The sequence below is a fragment of the Leptonychotes weddellii genome, chromosome 12 (genome assembly GCF_054177405.1).
Source record: "Leptonychotes weddellii isolate Sample4059 chromosome 12, ASM5417740v2, whole genome shotgun sequence".
Lineage (NCBI taxonomy): Eukaryota > Metazoa > Chordata > Mammalia > Carnivora > Phocidae > Leptonychotes > Leptonychotes weddellii.
Genome location: NC_138380.1, coordinates 71900776 through 71913348, shown reverse-complemented (window position 1 = coordinate 71913348; position 12573 = coordinate 71900776). Strand labels below are relative to the sequence as shown.

The following is a 12573-nucleotide window of genomic DNA, read 5'->3' as shown; positions in this document are numbered from 1 at the left end:
GGAAGCAGAGAAACTAAATGGTTTTTCTAAGTTATCTGTCACCATGAGAACTACAGTCCCGTTCTGCTGGCTTAGGCTAGGATACCTTTCACACACTGCTGTAGTTTTTTGCTGTACTGTCCATAAGACCACATTTCCTAATATGAACAGTGACAAAACTGACAAGGAACAGACATTCCAAGAATGCTCCAAAAGTGTCTCTGCTTCTGCCATCTGTTAAGAACTGCGTGATAAGAAAAAATGTGCTGTCCTTTTATGTCTTATAAAATGTAAATTCTGAATACTTCTTTTTGTGTCAATATTTTACCCTTTTGCTTCAAGTATGTAAAATGAATCTTTATCCACGGTTAACATATTTTCAGAAAGCTTGCTTGCCCAAATACTACTTTCTCATAAACTACTGTAGCAAAAGTTCAGACACGCAGAATTTACTGACAAAGTAATAGACTTTTTATTTTTTTATTTTTTTAACATTGCCTGAATATAATGTTTTGCCAAAATTTGGATTTTTAAGTAGAGTGTTAAATCTCTAAATTGCCGGTTCAGGAGGGTGGATGAGTTCCTTGCCTGTCCCACACCAGTGTTACTAATTTTAATTTAAACTTTTCTATCTACTTGTTGTTGCCACAACCCATGAGGTCTGTGGCAGATGATGCCTTTTTTCTACTCAACCACTCTCTTTCCCACTGTCTTTTTTTCTTACAGGTATGCTGGTCTGCTAGAGCAGAGTTAGAAACTACCTTTCCCAGATGCCCTTACGTGGGTGCTGATGCAATCCTGGTGTGGAAGTCTTCTAGGGGCTCTGGAGTGGTTGGGTTGGGGATGGATAGATAATCTGCCCCTGAGTACTGCCTTTAGCATCTTTTGTGAAAAAAATAGATGCTAGACCATCTGCCTGAGGACAAAGTCAATGCCCAGGATAGCAGAGGAGAGAGATGGAAATTACCTGAGCCATTTAGGAATCCAGAGAGTGGGATGGAGAGCTTACATGGCCAAATGTAAACTCAAAGAGGGCAACACCAAGAGCTATAGAATATTCCCCAGCCCTTAAAACCTAATGGAGGTGGCCCTGCTGAATTATGAAACTGCTTTGGTTGGCGACTCCATTTTACCTACCATTTTTCCCCTGTTCGAACCAGAATATCTGTAAACTATTAGCCTTTGTCTGTCCCATCATTGTATGTCGGAAGCAGATAACTGATTGCTTTAGTTTCACAGAACCACAGAGACAAAGAAATTGTGCCCTAGGGGTATGTGAAGGATTATACCAAGAATCTCATCTGCACCTGATTTAGAAGACAGATGATGAGATTTGGGACTTTTCAGCTGATGCTGTAAAAGAAAGAGAACTTTGGGGACCTTGAGATGGGATAAATGTAATTTGCATTTGGGAAGAATGTAAATTTGGGGGGGGCAGGGAATGGACTGTGGTGCTCCAAATATGGCCACATCCTAATCCCCAGAACCTGAATATATGTGTGTTCTGTGGCAAAAAGGACTTTGCAGAGGTAATTAAGGTAATAAATCCTTAAATAGAGAGATTAGCCTGGATTATCTGGGTGGATCCAATCTAATCATACTAACCTTAAAAGCAGAGAAATTTCTCCAGTCGGAGGCAGAAAAATGCAGCAGAGAGTTGGAGATTCCAAGCCTGAGAAGGACTTAACAGTCCATTGCTGGCACTGAATATGGAGGGCAGGGGGCAGGGATCTCAGTCCTAGAACCCCAAGGAACAGAATTCTCCCAATTACCTGGATGAGCTTGAAAGTGAGTTCTTCCCAAAGCCCAGGCAGCTGGTGCACTGGTGTTGGTCTGTTGGGATCTTAAGTAGGGAATCCAGCTGAGCATACACCTTGATTTCCGACTTATAAAAATCACAAGATAATAAATTTGAGTTGTTTTGTGCTGCTTAAAACCAACCAACAAACGTGGAAAAGAAGAAACTCTTCAACTATTTTTGTTTGTTTCTTCAACTATTCTTTCAAATTAGATTGAATTCATGAAATCATCTCCAAGGGATCATTCTATTTGTCATGAGCTTTTGTTGGTTGAAAGTGGAGTTTATCATTTTCTTTTCTCCTTCCCCAGGAACCTATTCTGATCCACAGAGAAGAAATCACCTACAGTTTGGAAAACATAAGCCAGCAGTCATCCTAGTTGAGAGGCCATTTTTCCCACATATCACTGTATTCTTAACTTTAGATCTTTTCAGATGTCTTGGAATATTTGTCTATAGGCTCATTTTGCATGTTTCTGTTTATGCTGAGTCTCTCCACCTTTCTCTGCTTTCCTTCAAGTATTAGTTAGGTCAGGCTGTTGTAAGAAAATATCACAGCCTGGGTGGCTTAAACAGCCAACATTTACTTCTCACAGTTCTGGAGGCTGGGAAGTCCAAGTTCAAGGTAAGGTCCTGGTTGGTTTGGTTCCTACTAAGAGCTTTCTTCCTGTCTCGCAGACAGCCACCTTTCTGCTGTCTCTTACTGTCTCTTTTCTGTTAAATTAGTTTCTCTTTCCACATATCAAATACCATTGCTTCATCATTGCAGCTTCTCCGAATTCAAGTGTGCTTTTCAAAGCCATCCTGACCAGAAGACTCAAGATTCATAATTGCAAGTACACTCCACAACATTCCAAACACTTGAAATACACTTTCAAAGCTGGATGCTGAGTGTGTTTCAAGTTGCATCAAGTGAAAAATAGGATTTGCAATTTTTCCAATCAAAGCTGTAAACACGTTCTCAGAACAAATACAACTCAATTTTTTTTTATTTGTGTGACTTAATGGCATTCTTAACATTTTTACACTTTAGGAAACACCTGATGCAGTGTCTGGCATATAGTTTTTGAATAAAAAAAAAAAATGGGTGCATGCTTTTGTTCCCTTGAGTAACAGGTAAGAGAGCCTAGTGACCATAACTGTTTCTCCACATTCCCTGGACTAATGACTGAGTAAATATCGAAAGAGCAGTTTCAATGGGTTCATCAAGTACTGCACTAACACTAGGCCCCGTATCATATAGGAATGCAAGTCTGAAACAAGTGGAAACAGTTATCATTAATGGCACCATCATATCATAAAGCTGCCAGAAACACCATCCCGAAGTGAAGCGTCTGCCAAATTCCTGCTTTAAAACATGGTGACTAATTACTGACCCAAACAACAAAATCTGCCTTGGAAACAAAATTCCCAAAGAGAGATTCATTTAACATCAAATCTCATTTAAATGACCTCTAATAGAAATAGCAGAGAAAACAGCAATTTACATATATTAAGGTAGCGTTGAGGCCTGCAAAAATTGTAAACATCCTACTAGTTACCATTACAAAAGCATTCATTACCCCTATCTCTTATCTGGATGATGCAGCTTTGAAAGGAATTTCTGGCTGCTGGTTCTAGAAACATGATGTGGCAAAAATGAGCCCAAATGCTGCAAGGAAATGAGATGAGTGGACGTTTTCCTCCTTAAGGAAGTTGACTTACGAATTTCCAAAAGAAAAGGGAATTGAATGCTTTTTCTAACTTCTTAAAGAAAACCAGCGCTCGCCTAGCACAGTATGTTTACATGCAGGCTTTGACACATTACAAAACTTTTTGAGTTTAACTGGCACGACCTTAGAAAACACTCCTCGGACAGCACGTAAGGGTTTAGCAAATATTTATTTCTTTAGCATCTAAGTTGAACTAAATAGAAATTGTACATAGCAGTACAGGGAAAGGATGCAGTGCTGAGTGGCAGATCCATGTGACAGTCAGAGAGACGCACTGTCAACCGTCTTCGGACCTTACCACTGATGGTAAGTCTCAGAGGGCTTATAATCGTTGACAAGAAGTAAGAAAGCACATGCTGTTTTGGACCCGGGCAAATAAAAGGGAGCCAGAGAGGCAAGAACCCCCCCTCCCCCCATATAGTTCTCTAGCTTATAACTAAGCCATTTAAACACAAACAGAACACATCCAATTGTAACGAAAGCCAAAATATAACGCTCTCTTCCCAAGAAAAAATAAACATACCAGCTTAAATAACACACTACAATCAAAACAGTGTTCATGGAAAGTCTATTATTTATAACTGAGTCAAAGGCAACAGTTGTTGGCCTGAAAAATGAGCACTGCTCTTGAAATAAGTAACTTGGATGCGATACTCTGCTGTAAGAACAAGAACACGGACTTCTTACTGTCGGCATCGCTGTGGCACTTTCTCCTGGGAGCTCAAATACCTACCCAATCCCAAGTGGTTTTCTTAATGTATCTGGCAGGCTAAAGACAACTCATTTTTAAGGACAACAGCTGCTGTGTTTGTTTCATGCTTAACACCAACACGCAGAACTATTATTGTATTTTACAAATTTTACAAATGTTCAGAGTCGCTCTGAAGATTTACAAAGACCTACACCCTATAGCAAATATTAAACACTCAATAAAAACATCCTAAGTGTGTAACTAATTTGGGGAAAGAACAAAACTCTAAAGTATATACAGAACTGCCGTTTACTAAACAGGCAAAGACCTTCTGTTCCCTTTTTTTTTTCCCTAGAGCCCTCCTTAGTGTTTACTTCCACTTTAATCCCTGTTTCTCCAAGTTAATAGCTTTGCACTGAAATATTCAGCAATAAACACAAAGGAAAAAAATAGCAATGTAGAATGTTAGACACGGAAGAGACCTTACAATTCCTGAAGTAAAACCTCTTCAAGGTGTTAGCAAGGTGACCTCCTTGCTAACAAATCTACATCTCTAGCTCAGTAGGGGTGATGAAGAACTGAAAGAGGAGATGTACACTGTTTTGTATCAAGGCTCATTCTATTCCCAAGACCTCTTCCTTCACAGAGGATAACCCAGTGGAGGTCTGAAGAAGCAGGAGACTGATCCTATACACAGGTGCCTCTTTGAATCTAGGATGGGTGTTATGGTTCTTTCTCAGCTTAATGTTTGTTCCTAGAGGGCACGATTTCTCTTCCCCAAGTCTATCTGTGACTGGGGAAAATGTGGTGGGTCAGGGCAGACTCTTAATTCCTCCCTGTCTTGAAGGTAGCTAAGCTTGTGTCCTTCCTGAGTTCGAGAAAAAGAGGGTAAATCTGGTCAATCCATTTGTGATTTTCTAAGCCTGGACATTTCTCAAAGGAGATCCTGAATTTGAATTCTGACAGAACAAAAGACAGGGAATACGTTTTATAGTATGTTTCAGATTCTCAAGGACAGAGCAACATGGGTTTTTTGTTGGTTTGTCTTTTGAGAGGACAATGCAGTTTATCTTAAAGAACGTCGTGATGTGTGTGCGCATGAGCATTGCACCTGCACGCATGTTTGAGGGAAGGGGGAGAGAATGAGCAAAGGGGAAAACGTGTTCATATATATATATATATTTGAAAATCTAGTGCTCTCTCTAAATTGTGGACTTTTATCAGGCTTCTCTCAAATTAGCATTTGAAAAATCTCGCCCTCTTACTAGTCATCTCATTTTACTTGAACAGCTTCAAGGTATATTTAATTCTTAAGGCTTATATCATAGAAAAGTTATTCTCCTCAGTCTTATCTCTTCAGTTAGACGATATTTGAGTTCACAATTGACATCACTATAATCACTGTTATCAACTGCTTGTGTATGTTATTAGGATTAAAATGGCAACAACGTATGTGCTACCTGCCTTACTTAAAAAAAAATCTGAATACAAGAGAAAAATCTCTTTCCCTTTTCTTGTTTAATGGCAGAATATTTTCAACAAATTGTGCTTTATTGACTTATCTGTTCGCTTTGAGTGTTTCAGACATAAGCTTTGCTAAAGACCCTGTGATCCGTGGTTATGGTTCTATTTCTCCACACTGGGCAGGATTTTACTGATATGATATATATGCTGTTTTCAGTTAATATTGGTGGGCAGCAATGACCTCCAGTGGATTCATGGGCAAATAGCAACTGGGTTTTACAGAGAATGTTAGTTTTCAAAATATTTCTACCCTTTAGGCCTTTTGGAGCTTGGTGGCTTAACAATGAACTTTTAAACTTTTTAAAAACATTTATGTATTTCTTAATTTTCAAATGAAATTGCAAGCCATTATAAGTTATCAACACCTGAACTTTCTTAATTATATACCCTATAAGCCAATTTTGAAAACTGAAACATTTAAAGTTAACATTTAAATAACTATTCATAATTGTTTTCATGTGTAATTCACTTGCTTTTAATTTTTATTTAAATGAAAAGTATCAACAAAACTTCATATTTTAGAAAGGTAATCGCTAAATAAAAAGGAGAAGGAAAGACTTCAAGAAATAAGCGTTCTCAAAAATAAAAACTTTGATACTATTTAGAAAGGGAAAAGTGCTCTAGACATGGTAGTTAAATGAACTCATGAAACATATTTCTTATTTAACATAAAATAGGAAAATTTGACATCTGAGAGCAAACTGCTTTAACATTTTTAAAATAATAAACATATGTTTCTGGAGTATCTTTTATATTTCAGGGAAGAGTATTTAGAAGGCATAAAATTTAAGTTTCAATAGAGCTTCGGTGCTGTAATATCTTCATTTTTGGCTTGTGAGGTAATAAATTATTCATAAACACATTATCTCCATCTTAAAGCATGACATAAGCATTAAGACATTTTTATTTAAGGTTTTTTTTTCTGAAAATGGACAAGATGTATTAACAGAAACTGTTCAAATCTTTACTAGACAATCTGTAAAAAGAGAAAAAAGAGAATATACTTTTTCTACCGCAAGAGGGCAGCAAAAACTTTTTCAGTTAGACTTCTAACTACATCTTTTTTGGAGCTTTTTTTTTTTTTATTTTTAATAAGTTACCTTAACTTCATGCTTTATTCAGTGGCGTGAAATTGAAAGGACGTGTTCTCATCATGAAACATAACTATAGTGAATGGGGTTGAATGAATGTTTTACGAAGGGCACGAGCCTCAAGGTGACCACAGTTTTTCTTTCATGGCTTACAATAACTACAACACACCTGCTTCATAAAACACATAGCTTAGATACTAACACGAGAATTCTTAAAAAGTACAGACAGTTCATATGAGAACATTAAAGTATTTGATATTCTGTATATTTTACATCGTGGTGGAAAGGTAGAATTCGGAAAGATTAAAATATATATTTAATTTTTTCCATGCTTATTAGAATCTCTGCTTTTTCATCAACACTCCAAGAATCCTAAGTCTCCCAAGGGTAAAATAATAATTGCCAAGGAAAAGCAGCCAAGTACTCAAAACTACAGCTATGGTCACTTTTTGGTAAATAGAGTGGGAAGCCACTGAGGAATATACTTGTTTAGAAAAATTAGTTAATTTTACGAGATTTTTAACCAGTCAAATGAGTATGTAGAATAATTTATCATAATACCTTCACAGTCATTTCTGTGTTACAGAACTCTTTTAAGCAATATAAAGAAGTCAAATGGTTTCTCTTCGTTGTTGTTGTTGTCTATTTGTTTTCGGTTCCAAACAGAAACTCTCCAGAAGCCACTAGATGGGTTTCACCCCATCAGGAGTCCAGTGCATGTCTGGGCAGGCGGTAGCGCTCAGCTTTCGGACGCAGCTTCTTTTCCTGTGGGTTGGCATATTTCCACTTGGAAGGCGACATTTTAAGCTTTTTCCTCTTCTTATCTGTGCACCAGACCTTTTCACAGTATTCTTCCACTCTCTGGAAGTTGCTATAACCAATCAGCTGCAAGAACTCCTTGTACCAGGGTTTTGCCCCGTGTGGGATGCTACTCTGGGCAGGACAGGGCATCTTGTGAGGCCCGTCCTCTTCATAGTCTTTGTGAAACATTTCCTCTACTCTCTCCTCTTCCACTACCTCCAGGGTAATTTTACGGACGGTATGGACAAAACCGTGCTCTACTGTCTGGCAAAAATAGGTCCCAGCATCCATTTTGCGTACCCTGAGGAAGAGTAAACCGAGGTCCATCTTAACCACTCTGTCATCTGTCTTCACCTGCAAGAACAAGAAAATTAATGGCACTGGAGCATTATTCAGGAGAGAACACCAACCTAGAAACCCTTTCACTATCTGTCTTGATTCTCTTTAAGTTTTTGTTATCCCATGATGAAATCCTGAGAGTCACAGCTGCATCTGAGAGCAACCAAGTGAGAAGGACGAATTAAATCAGGTGTGTGTATGTTGAACTTACTTGGATTTGAGATCACTTCATACTGATGATTTTAGGGTCATTTCACATCAATATTGTTAAGAGCAGAGTGAGAGAGGTTTCTCCCTAATGATTTCAATTAATCATTAGAAAAAACCATCTAGTTCAGTATAGCACTCAAAATTAGAGTGAAGTGAAGATCTGTCAAGTTTATTTAACTTTTTCTTAGCAGACAGCACAAATGCCCTTTCTCACACTATTCGTTCAGGGGTTCTTACTCCTTCCAGATCACAAAGACCAGTGTCTCTATAAGGACGTCTGTTAAGAGATCTGGGATACCTTCACTCTCTTTCCTTATGAACAAAGAAACAAAAATTCACCCATTCACTAATGAAGTGAGCATTCCTTGTATTTCTACAAGGCTTTCTACTTAACAGAGAATTAAAAATAAGCCAGAAAAATCCATAATCTGCTCTGAAGAATCTCACGCTCCAGTAAATATTAGGACTGCACATAACTTCAGTGCTCAAATATCTTTTTATGTTTGTGACATAATAAACTATGCACACGACTTCTATAAATAAATACAATTGAAGGTAAGAAGAGCACAATAAGGCTGTTGAAAAATACAGCTCATAGGAGAAACAGTGAGTCTATGATTCGACATGGACAAAGCTAGATTCAAACACGGGCACCACTGTCTACTAATTGTGAGATCTAGGGCATTTATGTATATTCTTTGCCTTAGTTTTCTTCGTAAAAATGGAGCTAAGCCTACTGTCACTTGAACGACTGTTTTGAAATTTAAACAAAATAACCTAAGTGAGAACACTTTGTACAGCACACCAGTACTCACCTCCTCTCCCTTTCCTATATATAGTCCCCCACCTCAAAACAAACCGGGAGGTGTTTTCAGGGGCCCAGCACCATACCATGGTGCTGTGAAGCTGATTCCCACTATCCTGGCTAACTTGACCCTTGAGAATACAAAACGAAAGCAATATTCACCTTTGCCAATATACAAGGGGCAGACTAACAACCACAACCACTCTGGCAGTAAAGGCCATTGAGACAAGCATGTTTTGGTCCCAGGGGCAGGTCCTGGCCAGGCCTGCTGCGTTCAGCTCTCCTGAGCCTGCATCAGATCCAGCGTGTCTGAAGTCACAGTGTGCACTACACATGAGTGTATATGATGGTCTAATTTGTGAATCATGTGGCAAAACAGCATCAGCGGTGTGGTCAGAGACTGCGTCTCACGTAGGCACGTTAAGATAAATTCTGAGGCTCTCAGAGGGTTTTTTTTTCCCCTTTTTTTGCCAGCCATATAAGGTAAAGTAATTACTCAGCCGCTCCAGAGTGACATAGCTGGATGAAGGGGCTCCGTAAGTCCTTGCCAGGGGCTTCCCTTGACTTGGCAGGACCATGTCCAAGCAGGCGGAATGCTAGCGCCATGAACTCAGGAAGTTCTCTCGTGAGAAAGCGGGAAGAGCCGTCCACCAAAACCACCGTCGCTACATCAAACCACCGCTTATCTGTTGACAGGTTTTGCTGAGGAGGTATCGTGGACACCTGCCCCAGGCAGCAACTCAAGTGACTTGGTTCATGCTCACCACTACTTTCTCCATAAACTTATCACATGCCTTGGATGATTCTGACTCTGAGGCTCAGCCTCCATTGTTTTTAAACTTGTGGCTCCATGTGACATAGAGGGACCCACCTTCTTAAACATTTTTTTTTCTTTCCCTGTCTGGTACACGCCATTTTACTGTCCTGGTTCTCTCCTTGGTTCCTTCTTGGTCTCTTCTGTGGATTTCTCCTTCCCTCTAGGGCACAATCCTCCATCCTTCCTTGATCTCATGTTTTATTTGCATTCATTTGGTAACTCGTCTATTTCCTCATTTCAGTGAGCTTCCCTAAGACAGTGTGTCTTACACAGAGATCATCCATTGTTTTGAGTTTCCTGTTAATTACAGAACACTGACCGAAACTTACATGAGCCTTCATTATTTACAACCCAGTGTCTCTCCTTGCAAACTGCACTCCCCGCTTTACTAATTCCTTATTCCTGACAATTACATTATTCTTCTTCTAGTCCCTCTATCCTCATGTGTTGTTCTACTTCTTTCTCATGATTACGCCCTCATATCTACTACATCACACATTCCCATCAACATTTCTTCTGTGGTGATGGTGGGAAACAGTCATTCCATTTCACTATTTTTCCACAGCGTTAGATTCTCAATACTTTGTGACTGATTCTTTGACCTTGCCTCATGGTAGACTCCTCCCAAATCTTCCTTCTTTCTCTATCTGCCATTAGGCCCAGCTTGATTCTGTTTCATGACCCAAGGTGTTGTACCTGTCTGGAGGGACTTCCCTACTGCTGGTTCCATATTGGAAAAGGCTGAATTAAAACGGGTCTTTCTCACACCCTTGTAAGAGTGTCCTCCTTCCCTTATTACCATATCATGTCACCTGTTAACCTTTGTCAACTGAGCGTGCAACATTACCTGCAAAAAATTACAAGTCCTTCAAATAATTTTCTTTTGACTGATAACCTTTCCCCCTTTCTTTCAACAAACAGGTACTATTTTACTCTGCTTCTAATTTCATTCCTTTTGTCATGCTCCTTACCCAGATTCTATTGCTTGCCCAAGCAGGTAAGAATTGTTCAGTTAACCAGATCCTGCCTTTCTAAATCCATATCCCCAGAGAGCTTACTGTAGTGCTTCTCAGAGGGCTGGTGGAATAGGTACATTTCTGGATGGAGATCAATGAGTATTCTGTAAAGAGTTCTTAGATTACTGTATTTAATTTTCATGATAGTCATGTAAGTTAGTAAACTATATTTGGGCTCATGGGGAAGATCAACTTCATCGTTAGTATTGGTGTTTATCATAGACTCTGAACCATTTTCAAAGCTTTAACGGTTTCCAGCTGCTATGAACAAAGATGAATGTAATATGTTAATGATACGTTCCAGCCAAATGAAAACCAAACAACATCCCTACGCAGTAATGTACATAAAAAGTTTTGAAGTCACTTGTATAAAGTGTTCGGGGGACTGAGTCAGCACACGGCACCAAGTGCTGCCGGCAGATGTTTTAGACACACGTATGTGGTAGCCTGTGTCCTATGTTCTGTTCATGGAGATGCCTGTTTCAGTGAAAAAAATCATCGCATTAAATAAAGATTTAAATGATGCATACACTTGTTTGTATCCTATTTGTAAATTTACTTTGTTTCCATATTTGAATAAAAGTTACAGGCAAAAAGAATGCATTCCTTGTTTCATTCTTGTGAATATTTAATAAACATTTATTTTTATTTTTATTTTTTTAAAGATTTTTATTTATTTATTTGTCAGAGAGAGAGAGAGTGAGCACAAGCAGGGGGAGCAGCAGAGGGAGATGGAGAAGCAGACTCCCCGCTGAGCAGGGAGCCCGATGTGGGACTCGATCCCAGGACCCTGGGATCATGACCTGAGCCGAAGGCAGACGCTTAACGACTGAGCCACCCAGGTGTCCCAATATTTAATAAACATTTTAATACAAGTCATGCTGGCAGCCCCAGACAATGTCTGAGTTTCAAGGGCAGATGGTGGGGACAACCTGTGCAAATACCAGTCAAGCCTTCCTTTTCATAACTCCTCCTGTTCTGGGTCCCTTGTATTGCCATTTTCTTTCTCACTTGCATGGCTTATTCTGGTCTTATTCTTCCTTTCCGTTAGGAAATCCTTCCTGTGGTCCACCAATCCATTTTTTAAAAATTTCTTGCCAAGCTTACACTTTCACTTCTTAATGAATACTTTCTTTTCAGCCCTAAAGATCTCTTCTTTCTTTTTATAACTCAATGGCATTCACATTCGTAGCACCCAAGATGGTATTTACGTTCCTCGTCAAGTAATTTTGCCATGCAAGTTTCATCTCTTTAACCGTAAGTTTCGTAAGAGCAAAGGCCTATCTTTTAACTATACTGAGTATTCCATAACGAGTAGAGTAGTGCTCAGAACATAGTGAAAATGAGACCAGCATGTACAAGGATGCAAGGCAATGGGGTATCCTAATAAAGGTATGTCCAGAAGTGATTCACTTCTATGTCAATCCAGTAATGCTTTGGACAGGGAGGAAGTAAGCATGATTTCAGGAGCAGTCAGTAACTACTCAAAGGGCTGTGCTTCACAGATACATAGGAAAAGCACTTCTAGGACACTGTCTTCACCTGGAAGGAATCTGCATACAAGCAGCCTCACTGAATATGGTCCTTTGTTTTTTCCCTACTATCCTTCCCGTGAGAGGGCAAATATAAAAATATGAAAGTCATCTAGCATAGTTTCTGGCATATACCAACCAGTTTATGAAAGTGTTTTAAAATAAAACAAAAAGCAAAATGAAAATAAAGACAAATCCTTGGCCACTGGGTTAGGAGTGCTTCTTTTTTTTCCCAAGCAGGTATTTCCTTCAAAATCA

General features: G+C 39.1%; 1 protein-coding gene across 1 annotated transcript in view; it reads right to left on the bottom strand.

Moving 5' to 3' along the window:
- Nucleotides 1–3639: 3639 nt before the first annotated feature.
- SEMA3E (semaphorin 3E) overlaps nucleotides 3640–12573 on the bottom strand; it is a 238825-nt gene continuing 229891 nt past the window's right edge. Inside the window, exon 17 of the mRNA XM_031024229.2 lies at nucleotides 3640–7950. Coding sequence (XP_030880089.1) covers nucleotides 7498–7950 — 453 coding nt within the window. The 3' untranslated portion in view covers nucleotides 3640–7497. The remainder of the gene's footprint in view (nucleotides 7951–12573) is intronic.